This window comes from Patagioenas fasciata, chromosome 7 (assembly GCF_037038585.1).
Source record: "Patagioenas fasciata isolate bPatFas1 chromosome 7, bPatFas1.hap1, whole genome shotgun sequence".
Taxonomy (NCBI): Eukaryota; Metazoa; Chordata; class Aves; order Columbiformes; family Columbidae; genus Patagioenas; species Patagioenas fasciata.
The window spans coordinates 27402769-27420744 of NC_092526.1; the positions used below are offsets into that span (position 1 = coordinate 27402769).

Genomic DNA, 17976 nt, shown 5'->3' on the forward strand with positions numbered 1-17976 from the left:
CATGGGTGGAGATTGCCATGTGCTAAAGAAAACACGCTGCTCTGCCATTGCTGGCTTTGCCAGTGAGTTTGAAGACAGAAGCCAGCAGCAGAGCTGCCCCTGCCCTCAAACACACTCCTTCTGCAGAGCAGGAAGGTCCTGGCGGGGCTGAGGTGTCAGCCCTCTCACATTCCTGCATTTCTGCAGTGTGATCTGAGGCTGCATTTGTCGTCCATCCACAGAGTCTGTGGCTCAAACATCAACCTTTGCCTGCATAACTGCCTGCTCTGGTTCCTATCAAAATGTCTTATAGTCCCTGCATCCCTTTTCCTGCTTACTTCAGCAACATCCATCCTATACACCTTGACAGTTCTGCTCCTTGAATAGCTGGTGCTCTCTGTGTGTTTTTACAGTTGTCTGTATTAATGCGGAGCTGTTTTGATGGTTGGCATTAGTCAAGCTTGAAGGAAGGCAGAACGGCCCAGTTGGCTCAACAGAGGTTAGGTGGTAACTCATTGCAGACAAACCTGCTTTCATGGAAATAGAGCTGTCTAAAGATAAAGATCAATAGTGAAAATATTCCAAATATTTGTATTAATGTGTGACTATATCATGTGAGAGGAGCATTTTGCAGTATTTATTTCACAATCTCATATGTGTGAAGATCATTTTATAATACTTACAGCTTAAAGATTATGAGGTGTCCTTAAGACAGATATTTCTTATCTGGAATTAATACTAAAAACATGAAACTTGAGTAGTCAATTTGAATTTGATCTACTTGTCAAAGCAAAAGGCAAAGAAGAAATACTGTAAGCTCTTTGGGGCAAACTTTTCTGTTCATGCTACAAATGTAGTTGCAGTGACAAAACAGAACACAAGGAAGAATGGATTTAAATGTCCTTAATTTTTTTATTCTGTTAAGCAGTTAAAAAAATACTCATTAGTGTGATGGCTGTGAAACTTTGAAGTGGTAAAAGAAAGAGCAGCTTCTAGCTCCTGATTTCCTCAGAATTGCAAGAGACTTCAGGGTCAGCCAAGTGGTGACTTGTCGATGTGAAGTGTCTGGGTTGTGCCGAGCTGGCTGCCAGGGGGATCGCTGGATCGCTCTCTGGGCACTGAGGTGCGGGGTTTGGAAAGCAGGCTCTCCAGACATCGCAGGACTGAATAGATCATCTTGTTGGGGTTTTTCCTTTTGGCCAGCTTGACTCCAGATGTTACTGGTGCTCTTCATTAATCAAATTATGTATAATTAGAGTGAGAACCAGATCAGAAGCTACAAAGAAGAAAATGCAGTGAGTGAAAATGGCAGGTATATACAACACTCAAATGCTGGAGGGATCCTTATCTTTTAGAGGTGGATACAGATTCCTACTGTGGAAAATAGGGCCATATCTATAGGGGTCCTATTTCTATCTCCTAGTAGATGCTGTATTAAGGTGCATTTATAGTAATTTTGAACCTAGACCAAGCCAGCCTAGATATATAAGTGTAACTTTTGGGTATTCAAAAGCGCTTCAGTAGCAAGGAATGTGTTTAGTCACTTTGTACTGACATGATGGAACTGTGATGTTTGTACTGTGTTTGATGTATTTGGGGGTCTGGCTTATGTGTTGTTCAGCTCATTGAAAATAATACACTGCATTTAAAAATTGCAGAACACAGTCTCTTGTAATTTTCTTCTCTATCCAACGTTGTTTTCCACAGCTATTCTTGAAGTGGTAGGAATAACTCTACAGTGAGAGAATATTAGCTTTTTCATGTGCCATTTTTGCCAGCTTCTTCCACAGAAAAAGGAAATAAAGCAAGATTCTTGCTTGTTTATGCTTTCTTTCCACTGTTCACTTCTTTAAAAAGACCTGGATGTGTCTATAAATGTGATTCATATCTACTTTAACGTTATTCATGTAATGAGCATCTATGTGGTTTGGACTTCTGATTTATTCTAAAAAGAACATTCAAAATCTCCTTTCAGCTTGACACCTATAAGAATATCAGCCTTCAATATCAGTTCCAGAACCAGATGGAGTATTTCTGTGAAGAACTAATAGCTATTTTTTGCTTTTGAGGAGTTATTACCTCTGCACAAATAGAGTAAAACTGCCTTGCTAATTGTACTCCAAAATAGCCAGTGCACTAGGTCCAAAGGAAAACTAGTGCACATTGTTTAATTGATAACATTAGAAGTTATTAAAGGTCATATTCTTTTAATTCTCATGGTTTTAATGATTTTTTACGCTTTGCTTTGCAGAAATTGCAATTCACATTACTTGTGTACTTTTACAAGTTCCACGTTAGAAACATCTCATGAATATATCTCATGAATATAGAAGTATTGCTTCTGACAGCTTTGCAGCTTCTCTGAGATACTGATGAGGTGAGTTTTCCTGTCATTTTTTTGAAAAGTGTGTTTCAATAAGGTTTCAAATTGAAATTCTGAAAAGACACCTCATTCTAATGTCAAAAAGGCTAAAACAAAAAAAAAGATGAAAGACCCCTTTATCCACTTCTCCTGCACCTGCATATAGATGTTTGATTTAAATATATGTTGCTTTTTCATCTACATGACATTTTATTCGCAGGTTAATAAAAAAGAATAGGACAAAAATGCAGTGTCGAAATTTTGAATGTTCTCTTTTCATCTTCATTAGAAAGCTGCTTTAAGCTAAAATTCGAAAATCATCTGATCACTAAAATGACGGTACCATAAGTTTGCACTTAGGGTGCATATGCCTTGTACTGCAGGGCATAGCTAAATAAGCTTGCTCATACTGTTTTTTATCATGAGCCTGGGGCAACTATCTTGAATAATGCCTGTATGCTCCAACTCTTTGCAGAGTTGTGTTCAGATCGTACATCACTTTATATAGCTTGCCATCTTACTGGATGGCAAGCTCTCTGGAGTTTAAGTAGCTGCCTTAGCACAAAAAAACAAATGCTGTAACTAGTGTTTTATACAAGTCTTTTTTTTGTATCATAATGTAATCTGCACTGAGGGGTAGTTACACTGAGGCTGTACTATGATATATTTTGTGAGATTTTATTTTAAATAGGAGGTTTCTGAGGACTAATGGTGAGTGTTCTTTGGCTGATGAGAAACAAATCTGAGGTACATGACAACTCCATAACTGTAATTCTTTAAATATGGCGCTGGATCAGGACCAGGATATTTTTCTCATATCTTCGTTTTGTATTTGTAGAAAATATTCTCAGTTCTTTATGTTGTAGTTTCCCATCTGCTTAATGTAAAGATGATACTTGATAAAGTTCTTGGAGACCTAGAGATAGTGTATGTAAATCAATTAGCAATCTTGAAAACTCCTCCAAAAGAAGAGCTTTCCTTCACTTTCTGAGTAGTTAATATGGTCACGGGTGATATCTTGGGAGCTGGAAAAATACCAGTATGCAGTGGTTTTGTTCACAACGGCAAAACATAAAGAGGCACAGTAAGGCAGCTTATGGGAAAGATAGTACAATAACAAGATTGACCTTCTGACCTTAATAAATTAGGAAGTGCAATTTCTAAATCAAAAACAGCACCAGAAGCTCTGGGAATGGAAACAGGCTTAATTCTCTGTTGTGCAAAGAGCCCAAGATTTCCGTAACAGCAGATCAGATAGTCAGTCCTGTGTGTCTTCTCATTTCACAAATTCTCAACAGCTGTGTGTTCTGCTGGCCTTGGGAACAAGCAGAAGCCCATGGGGGACGTGTGGGGTGGGTGGCTGGGGGTCAGCACCCTTTCCATGCCAGTGAAATGCAGAGATGCCCAGGAGAGGGAGGATTTGAACAGTCCTTGGTTCCCCCCAGGGGATCTCTTTGCTCTCCTGCAACGTCTGCTGAACTGACTGAATGCTGCCACTGCAGTAAACAGCACACTGCAGCACCAGCAAGAAAGACCCAGACCTCTAATCTTAAGTACTAATCAGATACAGTGGCATTCACTGAGAGATTCTTCCACTGCTGCTGCTTTTTAATTTTCTGCATGCAAGATTTCTTCAATAGTAAGGGTCCTGGAGCTTGACTGATCTCTAGCAAGTGTTGGGTGGAATATTCCTTTGAGGATGGAGAGTTTGGCTGGGGCTGCAAAGGTGGGGTTACATGTATTTTCATTTAAAAGCATACTCTTAATTATTTGCTCTCAAAATCATGACTGTGGTAGTAAGGAGTAAAATTTCACACCTCTACGCTGTTTATTAAGAAAATGTTGCTATATCGTTCCAGTTAGAAAATAGTTTTCTATTATATTTACTTGCACTTTTCCATGAGACGCAATTGTTAAGAAAGGAGATAAAAAGCATTTCTTGTCTTTAGGAAACAAAGAGTAAATAGATCTCAAATAAGTCATAACAAACTTTTGATTTACAGACTAGTTTAAATCCAATTCGTTAGCATAATTTTTTCAAGTAAAAACATAAAAATAATAATATTAACACCACTCTTCATGCCACAGAGTTTGCAGGGATGAAAAAGAATGAATGTGTGGTATTTTCATTCTGTTTTCCAGATTATTATTCCTAAGTGTTTACCTTGGTCAACAGAGTCCACCACAACTTTATTGTTAGTACTTTGGGGGAGTTTTGCGGTAGCTGTTTACTCAGAGTATCTAAGAAAACTTGCCCACACTTGCCTATCATAGCCTAGTGAGTTCTTACTAATTTACAATTGATACATTTGAACTAGGGTTTTCCATTCTGTAATATTAAAACAAAACCTGCCAGCCCATATAGAGCTTAGCCATAAAATGAGTTCAGATCAGTACCATAAGTATAATACATGCCTGTTTATACATGTATATTTTTAATATTTTCTTTGTCTGCCATTGTACCAGATGTTATTAGTACAGACTTTGAGGCTTTCAGATACCAGGTGGTGACTTAATATTCTTAGGACAGGATTCATCTTGAGAGGTACTTTCAATGCTACCTTTCAAAAGCAGAACAGATCAACCCATATATCTAAACTGAGGTCCTGTGGTGTTCTTTTATGCATGACATTGGACAGATTACTTTGTAAGAGCTGCCACTTTCCAAGAGCAGATATACAGTGAGCTCTGTGACAATATACTAGAGTTAAGAGCAGAAAAAATAATGTGACAAGAGGTCATGGATCAGAAGAAATTCCAGAAAATAGATGCCAAGAGAACCCTTGCAATCAGCCTCCCGGGCCACCCACCCGCTGGTGCGAGCAGCGGCGGAGCTGGCCCCGCGGGATGCTGCCCCTCCTTCCAGAAACCCAGCTGGAGCCTGTTCCTCCATTCTAGGAAATCCGGGTGCTCCGGGGGACAGAAGCAGCCCTCGCAGTCCAGAGGAGAACGTCATACCTGCCTCATACCATCAGCCAGTGAAAACTGCTCTGACATTACTCCTCAAGACTGCTATTTCTTTTTTTTTTTTTCTCCAGACTGGGATAATCACTTGCCATGTTCTCTGACCTACTTACATGTCTCCAGTGGCCTTCACTTAGAATAGTTATTTTTTCAAAATTTAAATTGTTTTGCCTTGGTAATTCCTTTTGCTTCCAATCATGTTAATACTGAACAGACCAAGAGTTAAAACATTTAGTCCTGTGTTCTTCTGTTTTCTTTTTTTTTCTAAAGGATGAGTCATACAAGTACGGATGGTCTTTCGTTATTCTTTAGTAAACTCAAACAAGAATATTTATTCCTTCATTAGAAAAACAATAAATCAGCAAACAGAAAAATGTGAAACAATTTTTTAAAAATCTTGACTGTATCTTACAGTTATTGTTGGTGTTTTATAAAAAAAAAAAAAAAAAAAAAAAGAAAAGAAAAGAAAGAAAAAGCATTCACAAAATGTGCAGGATTTCTGGTGCTGAAGCCTGAAAGCAGGATCCCCTTTCTATGCTGGCGCCCCATGTGAACCAAGAGCTGGAGGGCAGTGAAGTCCAGTCCATGTGAGCCCTCTGGGAACTGCATGGACAGTCTGCAGCAAAGATGACTTCCACACAAACCTCATGGCAGAAAGGATAACCTGCTTTTTATGATAATTTCTTATTAGACAGGTCTTCCCATGGTTTTAACAAGTTTTTGTTACTTACAGATGTGTCTGTGTAAAAGTAAACATAGACACCATTTCACAACCAAGTTTATTCTTAAATCTATAAATATGTTCCGCCCTTTTATGTTATTTTGATGCTCAACAACCTCAAATTGTAGAGCACAAAAGCCTTTACAAGACACTCTCCAGCCACAAAGTTGTGTAGCTATTTCATTAAGTAGCTCCTTAGGTGGATAGGATTGTAGTATTTCTTTTAAAAGTGAAGGTCTGTTGTTTTGTTTTTTTTGTTTCCATTGTACAGTGGAAATCCGAATTAGAGACAAGAAGACAGGATTTCTTGCAAATTAGTTTTGACACCTCGGTGAAAAGGAGGAGCATCCTTACAGAGGCATAGGGCCAGCATTCTAAATTAACAGATTCCATCACTGGCGACAAGAGTAGGTCTGTGTTCAGTACAGAAGAACCACACCCTGGCCATAGATTTTGAATTCCCCAGCATTCAGTACACCCAAAGGTCATTAAACTAGCTTGGCTTGTGTCCCTCCTGCTGTGAAGAGAAAATGCTGTGGGTGCTGTCTGCTTCACCCGTATGCAGTCAGAATGTTGGCTCTGCCTTAAGAGCCTTCACAGCTGTGCTGTAACACAGTTCCCAGCATGACTCAGATGAAGAATTTTATTTAATCTGCACAGGACTTCTACAAAAAAAAAAAAAAAAAAAAAAAAAACAAAACAGAAAAAAAAAAAGCATTTTTGAATTTTTGTTTGTGAAAACCGTTTAAGCCGGGTGAAGCTGAAAACGGAGCACATATGAACAAGAGGCTGCATCTCAAAAGCTGATGTCCCAATGCCTTAGAAAATAATTTCAGTGAAAATGGAAAGATGAGAGAAGAATTATACAATTTCATTGACTTTGCCACCTTAATTCCTGTAATTGTCTGTTAAGATGTCAGTCCTAATTTTCATTCCTTCTAGCTCATAAACAGGAAAGGTTGAAGAAGTGTGTGGGGTTTCTTTAGTGGCTCTAGATTCAGCTTTTCTGGTAAGTCAAATGTTTTTAAAAAGTGGACTTTAAGAGAAAACAATGTCATAGATGCATCTTAACAGTGTGTGTTGGTTCACTAAGTACAATTTGGGGAAAAAGAAGTTGGAAGTTGCTTTACACTTGCCTAAATGCAGCCTATTTTTTTTTTTCATTCCACCCCTGTGCCTTTGATCACTATTTGCACTGCTTGCAGTATTTTCTGTAAAATTCTACACTCCATTTTAAATTCCAAGATTCTTTACTGTCATTAAAATCCACACAGAACACAAAATAAATATCTTATTCCTGACATAGGGGTAATTACAGTGACAAAAAGTGAAGATTCTCAGTTCAGATTAAGCCCTTTTGGAAACAAGGGATGGCTGCCAGCCTGTTCTAGAGGCCAGAACTTTGGGAACTCTGAAAGTAACACTTAGATCATTTGCTTAAGGACTGACCTTTTGGGGTGGTGTGGTGGACCTGAGGTCACCTGTAAATGTGTAAGAGTGTGTCTCTCATTTGTCTTTCTGAAAAGAACGTCACTAACCACGAGACTCAAACATACACAAGGAATCCCAAATTGCAAGAGCAGTGTGCAAACTCCAGTCATCTGACATAGAGGTAGGTCAGTAGTTTTGGTCTACACATATGTGATAGTATCTGCAGAAAATCGTGAATACATTCAATAACTTCCAGAAGTGATTATTCCATGTTCCTCCCCACAAGAATGGTCCAATTCTGTTATGGCTAACTTTTTCCAGTTTAGTTCAGATGCCAAGACACTACAACCCTGGGAAGGTGTGTGTTAACCAAGAGCTGCTTACTAAATACTCCAAAACTGACTACAAAACTCCAGAATCCAGACAGCTGGGTTTTTAGGGGGGCTGTTTCTGTGCAGAGGATGTGTAGCTGAGCATTGCCATTTGGTATTTACTGAACCACTGCAAATATACTGCAGAACCAAAGGAAGACAAGGTCTGTAGGTTTTTGTGGAATGTAATCATTAAGTGATATTGGTTGTGCTTCCGTACAGAAACTTCAGGATTCATTTCTATACAAAATCAAGCACACAGATTGATATTGCAGTGCCTATGGGAAATTGTAAGTGTCATGGATAAATCTGGGTTCATAATCTAGTAAGAAACTAGTTTGAAAACAAAGGTAACCAATCCGGAGCTGTTCTTGGAATTCAAATTTTACTCAAACAATCAAGTTATGTTGTGTGAAAATGGAAGGGAAGTGTTAGTGAAAATAAGGGAGTCAGCAAGGGTATTGCTTTTTTTGAAAGGATAAACTTCAGAAATTTAGAGAAATATTTATTGTGGTTAAATGGGCTGAAAAATTCGTAGAATTCAATATGAAAGTGGCTTTAAGTCAAAGACCGTGATCAAATTTCTCTTACTTTGTCTTTCACCATTTACATGTGAACACTTACCATGTAACATTCATTAATTTTCATGTAAATTCAATAGTTACTGTGGTGAACACAAAGGCGTTAATAAAGAAAACAGAATGGTAATAAAAAACTGATCTGCATATGATATTGATAAATAGTTAACTTTGTTTAATTGTCATTCCGTAGCTGAGAATGCTTTGAGTCCAGTGTTTGGTCTGTTTGTGCATTTTTGTTGAAGAAAGCCAAGCAAATCAGTCCAGGTATTATTAGATGCTGTGTTTCTAATTTATGTCCTGTGTATAACTCGAAAAGAGAAGAAAACCTTATAGACCCATGCATAACAATTGGAAGCATTCTGTCTTACATCCTAGGATAGCTCAACAGGAGGTGATTATGTGTTTGTTGATTGTAGCTACTTGAAGTTTATAAAACAAGTAACATAACCTGTTAAGTAATATAATACTGGGTATGAAAACCCAAAGATGCCTGAAATGATTCCACCATCCCAAAACAGAAAACGTGGGATACTGGGCGGGGGATATTAAATGAATGCAAAAAAGCAGTGTACAATTCCTTTTAAATGTATCAAGCCATTGATACCTTATGAGTGTAAAAGTCACAGAAGAGATCCTCTGCATATGTTGAAAATGGCATCAAATTATTTAAGATCTCTTCATACTTGCTTCAGCCTCTTCCACCTCATGTGACCCCAGCAGAAGAGGATTTACCAGTTTAAGTGCAAGTGTATTTCAGATAAATAGGTTTAGAAATGAGACCAAATACCTATTAGATCAAAAGGTAACCTCAAATTGCTCTTATTTGTTATGCATACAGAGATATGGGTCCCTTTTTTGGGGTGACAGTTCATGATATTAATGAATTCTTGATAGGAGGGATGGTTCCCTGGGTCACTGTAATCTCAGCAACACTTAAGAATAAATGAATGAGCACTCCTGCAGTAAATGACCTGGATCAAATAAAGTGACTGAGACCAGCAACTAGTTTGTTCATTGTTTTAGCAGAGATGCACACTGTGGCAGCTTTCTGCATTCACTTTGGAGTCTCCCAAGCTTACACTTAAAGCTACATTCCCAGCAAAACCACATTCGTAATAAAACCTGCTTAAGACATTTTACTTGGAAAAGTAAGTTTGTGTGTTCTGGTCCTAATCTCAGTAAAGTTTTGCATGGGGTGAACTAGGTTTAAAAGGGATTAGTAGCCTCAAGATTTCTTTGTTACTGTTGTTGTCCACTTCATCTTCTTGCTTGAGGAGCACAGAGTAAAGAAAAGGTGGTACTTGTTCTGCATTCCTTTCAAATGTCATAATGACAGCATCAAACTGAATTATTTGAAAAATTTTACTTTGAGAGATCGGTGCTTCTGATTTGGAATCTTGTTTTCTTCATTTTTTTTTTCTAATGCTCAGTTTATTCCCAGGTTGTGCAAAATCATGGTGCAAAGCAGAGATGGTGAGAAAAGCACTGGAACAGAAGTGTTGTAATTGTCAGACCTTCCTTTCTTTAACTCTGGTTGGTCATCAGCAGAAATTCCCAGGTTTGCTCCTCCACTTCTGAGATTCTTTCAGTTTGTGCAGCCACATCAGGTACTTACCTTTTATCTTCGTTAAGGAGCGCTAAGAATTAAAAATCCTCCTTGGGCTGTACCCATTGACTCCTAATTAACATGAAAAAATACTTTGCCACAGAGGGTTTACCACAGGACTTCCTTTTTTACATGGATATATCTCACATACAGAACACGCTAACTATTCATGTACCGTCTCAGTGTGCAATTCGTATGCACACAAAAGTTCCAGATGTGCTGTGTATTTTGTTTAGTTGACTTTATTCTTCTGTAAAGCCAAGTGAAATATTAATCATTCATTTACTGTTAGGGGATGGGTCTTCTTCTCATGTTTCAGTAAAGGGGGTGGAAAAGTAAAGTAAGCCAATTTTTTTCCTATTTAAGGCCAAAGCTGGGGAATGCTTGTGGCTGAGTTCTGTACATGGCCCGGTGCTGGAAGGGCAGGGAACAACCGATGTTGCTATTTTGAATAGATTTTTCTTCCCCCCCCATTTTTATTTTTGCACAGAGAGTCTCATGTCTAATATTTAGACATGATGAGCTTTGTGCAAAAAGTAACTTTGCTCATTCTTGCGGTGTTTCAACCCTCAGTTATTTTGGCACAACAAGACGGTGAGTAATTCAAGCTTCTTATTATTTAATGTTTGTATTTTATTTTTCTTCTCACCAATGTTTTTAATAGCTTATAAGAAATATGTATTCACAAATCTCACCAGAACACTTTTCCTTCACTAATTCAGCAGAGTCAGATATTTAATGCTGAAGCTGAAAGCTGTAGGAGTTTGCATTACCACCCTAAAGGTTTCTCTTTACTTTGTTTTCTTCTGTGGTTAAAAGAACTGTACAGTGCTGCCTGCCCTAGCTGCATTTGTTCCTGTTCTTACTTGTTTTCCTATGACAGACACCAGAGACTTTTTAAACTTTTTCTTTTAACTCTTGGAATAACATTTTAACTTTTAGCTCTGTGCTGCCTACAAGCTACTTGCCACAAGCAGTAAGTCTTTGCTTCCAGTTTTTTTTATTTGGAGTTCTTTGTACTTGTGTGTTTTCCACTGGCAGCATGGGGTGTTGCTTAAACAATTTGCATGCGGCGAACAGACTTAAAATTCCCACCAACAGTTAGAGCTAAGAAACAGCTTTTAAGACTGATATAAGAAAATATGTTAGCTTACAGGATTTTTACTTTGACATAAAGCAGGAGGGTAAACTAATTCCCTCATCTGAAAATTCGAATTGTGCATCTGCAGACTGTTTCAGTCTCTCATGAGCCTGATTAGCAGCTGATGGTATCCGGGACTCCATGCGAGTGTGTGTGTGCGTGTTTACAGAGAGTGAGAACACCAAAAACTAAGTGAGCATGGAACTTAGAGGGGGAAAAAATTACTTTGTATATAATAATTCAACTCAGAGTGAAGATAAGTGTGGTATGAGTATTTAAGTTAAACAGATGACATTCCACAAGTACAGCTGACCTTTTTTGGATGTGCTCTGTTCCTGCTTGCCAGACGTTGTAAACCAGACCTTCCTTAAGATAAAACATTTTTCATTCTTGTAAATATAAAAGATCTGCAATGTATTTATTCTTGCATCATGGCAATGAATAACTTTACAAATAACTTGATAAGCAGGAGCCAAATACACTTTAGCGTAGTAAAGGAAAGCCAAATTCCTTTCAAACCGCACCCTACCTCAGTCTGTATGACAGAAAACATGAAAAAGATTACTTTAGCCATTTCATGGCAAACCTGTCTGTCTCAGCATACCTGGAAAGGCACCGCTGCCGAGGCAGAGGCTGTGAGTCCACCAGCAGGCTCTTGGCAGCGGGGCAGTTGGAGCTCAGGGGCTGTGTCCATGGGCAAGGCAGGTAACAGCATCTGCAACAGCACCGTACCCAAATACCAACCTCCCTCATCATACACAGACACAGGCTTAGCCTTGGGAAGTGTCTTTAAAAAAATCCCTGTGCATATAAAGCTGTTCTGCAGAGAGCAAACATAATATACTGTGAACTGTTGCTTTTCTGTTTCTGCTTTTCCAGCAGTGATCCTGAGAGAAGAAAAGTTTATAAAATTTGCGCAAACACATGCTGTGACTTTTCCTCTGCTTACAGCAGCAAATAATATATGTATTGCATATATTTAATGTGCATTACATAGATGTTTACAGATGCATATATATCTTTAAAGGGATAAGGACTAAACGACTATCCAATAGAAAGAGAAGGAACATCAGTTTTATTTCTCCCAATAAACAAATCCTCCCTGAGCATGAGGTCTCTTTCCTTCACTCTGCTCATATCCCTGGACATTTCTGAGGTGCAATATATATATGTGACTCAAGAAATGGTAAATTTGGGGTAGAAAAACAATATGTAAATGAAGTGTGAGGGAGTATTCTCATTTTTCTGCCACATTCCTGTTTCATGGTGTAGTAACATTTCCTTACTGGGCTAACTTCCATACTACTTACAGGGATGAGGTTACACAGAGAGACTGATAAAACACCTAGTTATCCCTTAAAATAGCAAAGTCTCCTCTCTCTTTGGAATGTTCCTTTCCACACGTTTGAATATTATTTTCTCACAGCAAATAATAATTGAAGGAGTTGATTATTAGCATCAGCAATTCATGTGCAGGGCAGTGATGGATTGTGAAGCCAAAATTTCCACAGTTCAAAAGAGAATTTCCAGACATGCTAAAATGCTCTCTCTTGTCAAGAAAAATGTTTATATGGTTAGTATCAAATGTAAGTCAATATAAAATTTTCCTTGGGAAAGCCTGCCAGGAGGCAAGACTTGGCAAGATATTAAGGAAACTGCTTGATATACACGAAGTTAGGATAGTCAGATGTATCTCTGGGCTATATTTCTTTGTCTTGCTGTAATAACTAGGACTGGAGATTTGAGTACAGCCTCAGACTGAACCACTCTTCAAAAGCTTGGAGCTGGATATCCTGGAACAAGCCATGAACAAAAGCTGCTATGTCCACTAGGGTGCTTTTAGCCTGCAAATGAAATCACCATGACACAATCCAGGTTTTCTGATGTGTGTCAAGTCAGTGTAAGGTATTTGCAACCCCTGACCATGTTCAAGATAAAATGTCTCCTGGTGACTGACATGACATGACATGACATGAAGCTGATTCTTCAGAGACGAGAGATTATTCAGATTCCAGCAATGTCTGTTCAGTTCCGCCATTTGAAGGTACCTTTACATCCTGCATATTAAACTCCAGAAAGTGTAAGAACTTTGAATGGTCCTTTAGGAAAGAAATCCATTCCCTACCCAGTCAGCACAATTTGTGCAAGCATTTGCTAGCCTTACAGCCTGCATTCATACCATTTATCTTGAGTTTGTAGAGTTGATCTAGGCAGCTGCTTCCAGAAGACAGCATAAATTTTAGCTAGACAGACTGGAGGTATTTGGCAGTTTCCACTGACTACAAAGGAAGCACGTGCACAGCCCTGCTCACGTCCGTGCCAAATGGGAGCTCAGGGGGATTTGGGCCTGTCTCAGCCACATCTGAGATGAGTAAGGGATGTCTCAGTCACCTGGAGTGTGACACATCTCAGATGTGCACCCCATAGTCCTTTGAGAACTTGATTGAGGTCATCCGGAAAACCCTACTACTCTTGGAGCTGTGTGAGAGCAGAGCCAGAAACCCTTCATTAATATTCCAAATGTTTTTTTGCTCTAATGTAGTTTAGTGTTTTCTTTGTAATGTAAGTATCATCTTGGATGTGTGGTCAGGAAACACATTCTGAGGTAGTGACTGAATGCTAAAATATTTCTGAGAAGGCTTATTGATCTTTTGTATTACTTTAAGTTGCAAATTACAGTTTTAAAATGAAATAGAACCGTTACATGTAGGTTTCAAAAGACAGTATGCAAAGAACTCTTTATGCTGAGCACCTACTTCTGATCTCCCAGAAGAGAAGGATGACATTTTAGGAAAACTTGTGAACAGCTTTGTTTAGTCATTTTGCTTTCTTCTTTTATTAATTCGAAAGGATTAAATAGGTAATGAAGTGGATGAGTACTGCACAGATGCACTATATTTGTGAGACAGTCAAACTGACATTTTTAGCTGTTATGTATGTGCAACATTGCATATATGCATATTTTGTTGATAAATTAGCTAGTTTAAGGGTAATGCTAATGAGAGTCAGAAATATCTTTCCTCAAAGGTTTTGGTAACACAGAAAAGTCCTTCTGCAGAGTTTTGAAGGTAAAACCAGATGATACATGTCCGTGTGCCAACACCTAATTACGCTCTCATAAGTAACCTAGATTATGTGAAGATATGAAAGATCAGGGGTCTATGGCTCTTCCATTTTTCCTAACTTTTTTACCAAGCATACAGCAAGCAAGGTTATGCTTAGGAAAATGGAAACTTTTCTTTCTGGTCTGGAAAAATCATGTTAAATGAAAGCCTGGGGAATCCACCCCCTCTAAACATTACATATATATGTTCTTGGAAGTATGACAGATTTCATAAACACATTTTAGATCATACACCCCTGGAAGACATTAGCCTTAGGACAATCTGACCATAATATATACCTTTCATTATTTTCCAGATTTGTCTTTTAATTTGAGACCCAATCTATATAGACTGATTTCTTTTAAAAGTGGGGATGGAATTAGAAACATCCATTGCTTTATCACAGGAGGAAAAGGTAGAAGGGCGTTGTCTCTCGCACAAATGTTACTGTTGGTGCCTCGGAGTCGTTACATTTGCTCCCTTCTCAGTGCTGCAGATTACAAGCAGATCCTCTTTCCTTCTCCAGCTTCTGCCAGAGTTCTGAGGTTTCACATAGGCAGCCAGGTGTCAATTGCAAAATGTGAGTAGATACCAGCCTGGCACAACAGCTGGGTGTTAGTCTTAATCAATGCTATTCAAGAGAAAGGAAGGAGTGAATTGCTGTCACCTTTTTGTTTCACAGGCTGGTTGATAAACTAGACTGACATGGATCAGTCAGTCATTGTCCCAGCTGTGTGCTGATGTTGTTCAAACCTTGCTTTAATGAGAAATGTGCAGCAAATGGGACATACCTGGCATCATAATCGAGAAAGTATGCTCTAGGCCAGTAACGGAAACGATGCAGACTGTTGTTTAGCACTTTGGATTAAAAGCAATTTCTTCAGAGCTGAAAGGTTCATCTTACCAGTAGGGGGAAACAATAACAAAGCGTATTTTCCCAGGCTAGCGGGCACTGTGAAAACTATATTGATCCTGATGTTTGCATGGTAGGTTAGTGATCTGGAGAAGAGCACAAGTCACAGCTGCTCTTACAGTTGCAAGTTTTAGTTTGTTGGTTTGAAGTTATAATTCATCAAAACCCACAGAAGTGGAAATTAGTGCAACAATCATGTCTTTCAATGTTGCAGATTATGCTGTCCTTTAGTCACACTTGTTTAAGAAATTAGGCAAAAGATCGCAGCTAAGAAAACTGTTGGCAATGGCAAAGATGATGTTAACATAGTGGGGGTTTTCGGTCTTGAAGTAACTGGATTAGATTCCCACATCATTGCAGAAATTCTATGTGATGGAGCAAAATTCAATTTGTTATTGGCAACACCCAGAAAAATATAACTCAGACTTGAAAAGGGTGTAATAAAATCTTTTCTGATTCAGCATGACAACTGATAGCCAGTTGTCCTTGTGGTAAATTGTAAATTGCAGTTCAGTATATACCATCTGTATGTCTGCAGTTTTGAGATGTTCTGATTTTTTTTTTTTTTTTTGGCAGATGATAAATAACCTTCAACCCAAAATGGAACAAAAATGTTGGTGTCATCATTTTACCTGCTGTAATACTTCACTAGCCTATGATAATATACCCTGTACAAAAGGAGAACTCGGCACAGATGTGATTCCTTGGCTAGGAGTGATGCAAGAATTGTTATTTTGCTTCTGTACCTTCAGGTCAGGCTGCTGAGGGGAGAGTGGATGGATGCAGAAAGACGCTGGATCCCCTGACCCTCAGCATGCTGCCCATCTCCAGTTGAGGGGATCCAGTGGATCCCTCCTGGAGAGGAGGCTGTTTGGGGCTGTGCTGTTCAGGGTGATGTTATCTCTGTTTCGGAGATGCTGCCTGGTGACTCACTGCAATTGGCTTCCCATGGCCATGTTGCTGCCAGCTGTGGGAGCTGGTGCTCTGGCTTTGTTACTGCTGCAGGGCAGCTACTTCTCTATGGGTTTTCTTCCTTCCAATGAATCTTTAGAGGCACTGGGTTTATAAAACTTTACTTCTGTCCTCTCCATGGCTTCGCTGACAAGAGATGCTTTGAAACTGGCAAAATCTGTAAGAAATTCCCACAGAATTTCCTGATCTTTCTCCATTCAGCACAGTCACACACTTTGTGTTTCAGGGAAATAAGATTTCCATATTTATGTGGAGGGATCGTGCCATTAATATTTCTCATATTGCTTTGAGACTGTATAACAGTTTCAAAGATTAACCCTTACATTGCTCTTGGCTGTTACTGATGAACTGATAATCTCTACTGGCAGTAAAAAATTACATCTACTAGGAGTCAATGTCTTCTTTAAGTATAACAGAGATAGAGAGGTGTGCTTAAATGTCAGAAGGGTACAAGGAGGAATGAGTTCCATCAATTACTGTAGAGTAATACATCCTTCACAGAGAGGCATAGTAAATTGTATTTTGCATTTTTATTTTCAAGCTGTCATTATTTTTTCTTGTCTTGTATTTCATAGGAAAGGCTCTCTCCATTTTGCTCTGAGAAAACTTAACCTACTTCCAACCACTGCTTTTATTCATTTATTTTCACTTCAGAGCCAATCTTCTTGTCTCCAAGTTTACAAAGTTGAAGACTCTGCCTGTTTCATGTCAAAATGACAATGGAAAACATGATATAACCCCCTCCAACAACAAGCGTTTGTTGGCTTTAGTTTGGATAAACTTCAGCTCTGGGACTTCTGGCTTTGTTTAGTGAAAGTACAGCAGGAGAGATTCCTTTCAGATTAGCTAAGAGACTACTTCCATTTTCCTTCATTTACGTCAAACCCTTCATTTAAACATGAACTATCAGAGTGAGAATGAAAACGGTACCTCTTCTAACAATGTCTGCACATTTTTGCCTTGCTTTGATTCACACAAGTACTCCATGAAGAAACATCTGCCAGAGAGGAGAAAGCATGCACAAGACATTAAACAGGAAGAATGTGATGATAATGGAAAGATACGTATTTTAAGGCCGATTGTGTTTTGTTATTTTAAAAGCCTAGGCCTTCTCTTACAGCTAAGGGGAGACACAAATGACACTCAGGAAATGGAGGATGTGACTTGTAGATTTAAGACTTTAGCCAAGTTTGTACCAGAATGGCCATCAGCATTACACAAAGCTCTCCGCAGCCACAGCAGATTCGTCCCTTTCTGCTGCTGGTTTTCTCTTTCTGTCACTGTGCATCCCACCTCGGAGTGTGGCACAGGCACCTCTGCTCTCCTGCCAGGCAGCAAAACATTTCCTTCCATGTGCAGATCTTGTGGGGGCTGCTGTGGTGGTTTCGGGCGCTGCTCTGTTCCCAGCCCCACCACTGCAAAGGGCAGCAGAATTACAGGAACACCCTGTGCACGTTTGCAGCAGTAGATATGAAAGAATTTGTGAAGAATCCGGGTCTGTGCCTGAAAACTACTTCCCACACCAATTCAGCATTGGTAATTCTTGGAAAACTTCTGGACATGATTAGTTCCCACTGACATTCCCCACAGTTCACGCCCAGTGACCAGTTGGTGCATTAGCAGACTGACTGCTGCAAACATCTCTTTATGTCTGTTCTTTCCCTTTGTGCTGCTGCTTTTTCTTCTCTCTCTTTTTCTTCTTTCCATCTTCATTTAGGAAAAGAAGCAAGTGCAAAACTGCAGCTCCTTTCTCAAGCAGACACAAAAGAAACAATTGCTCACCCCAACACAGCTAATGGCAAATATGGGAAGCGTCGGTCATTGTTCCTTT

At 39.1% G+C, this 17976-nt stretch overlaps 1 protein-coding gene and 2 long non-coding RNA genes across 5 annotated transcripts in view; 2 read left to right on the forward strand and 1 right to left on the reverse strand.

Moving 5' to 3' along the window:
* Positions 1–5598, forward strand: part of LOC136102991 (uncharacterized) — a 66191-nt gene extending 60593 nt beyond the window's left edge. The window contains exons 4-5 of the long non-coding RNA XR_010651540.2: positions 2231–2356; positions 5240–5598. This is a non-coding gene — a long non-coding RNA (uncharacterized lncRNA). The remainder of the gene's footprint in view (positions 1–2230; positions 2357–5239) is intronic.
* LOC139828439 (uncharacterized) lies at positions 868–11919 on the reverse strand. The gene is made up of 2 exons (XR_011740019.1): positions 11761–11919; positions 868–1255 (listed from the first exon to the last, which is right to left on the reverse strand). It is a non-coding gene; the product is annotated as an uncharacterized lncRNA (long non-coding RNA).
* The window catches only part of COL3A1 (collagen type III alpha 1 chain), a 51685-nt gene continuing 44089 nt past the window's right edge, over positions 10381–17976 (forward strand). For all 3 annotated transcript variants that reach the window (XM_065841420.2, XM_071811169.1, XM_071811170.1), the window contains exon 1: positions 10381–10609. In XM_065841420.2, coding sequence (XP_065697492.1) covers positions 10531–10609 — 79 coding nt within the window. In that variant the 5' untranslated portion in view covers positions 10381–10530. The remainder of the gene's footprint in view (positions 10610–17976) is intronic.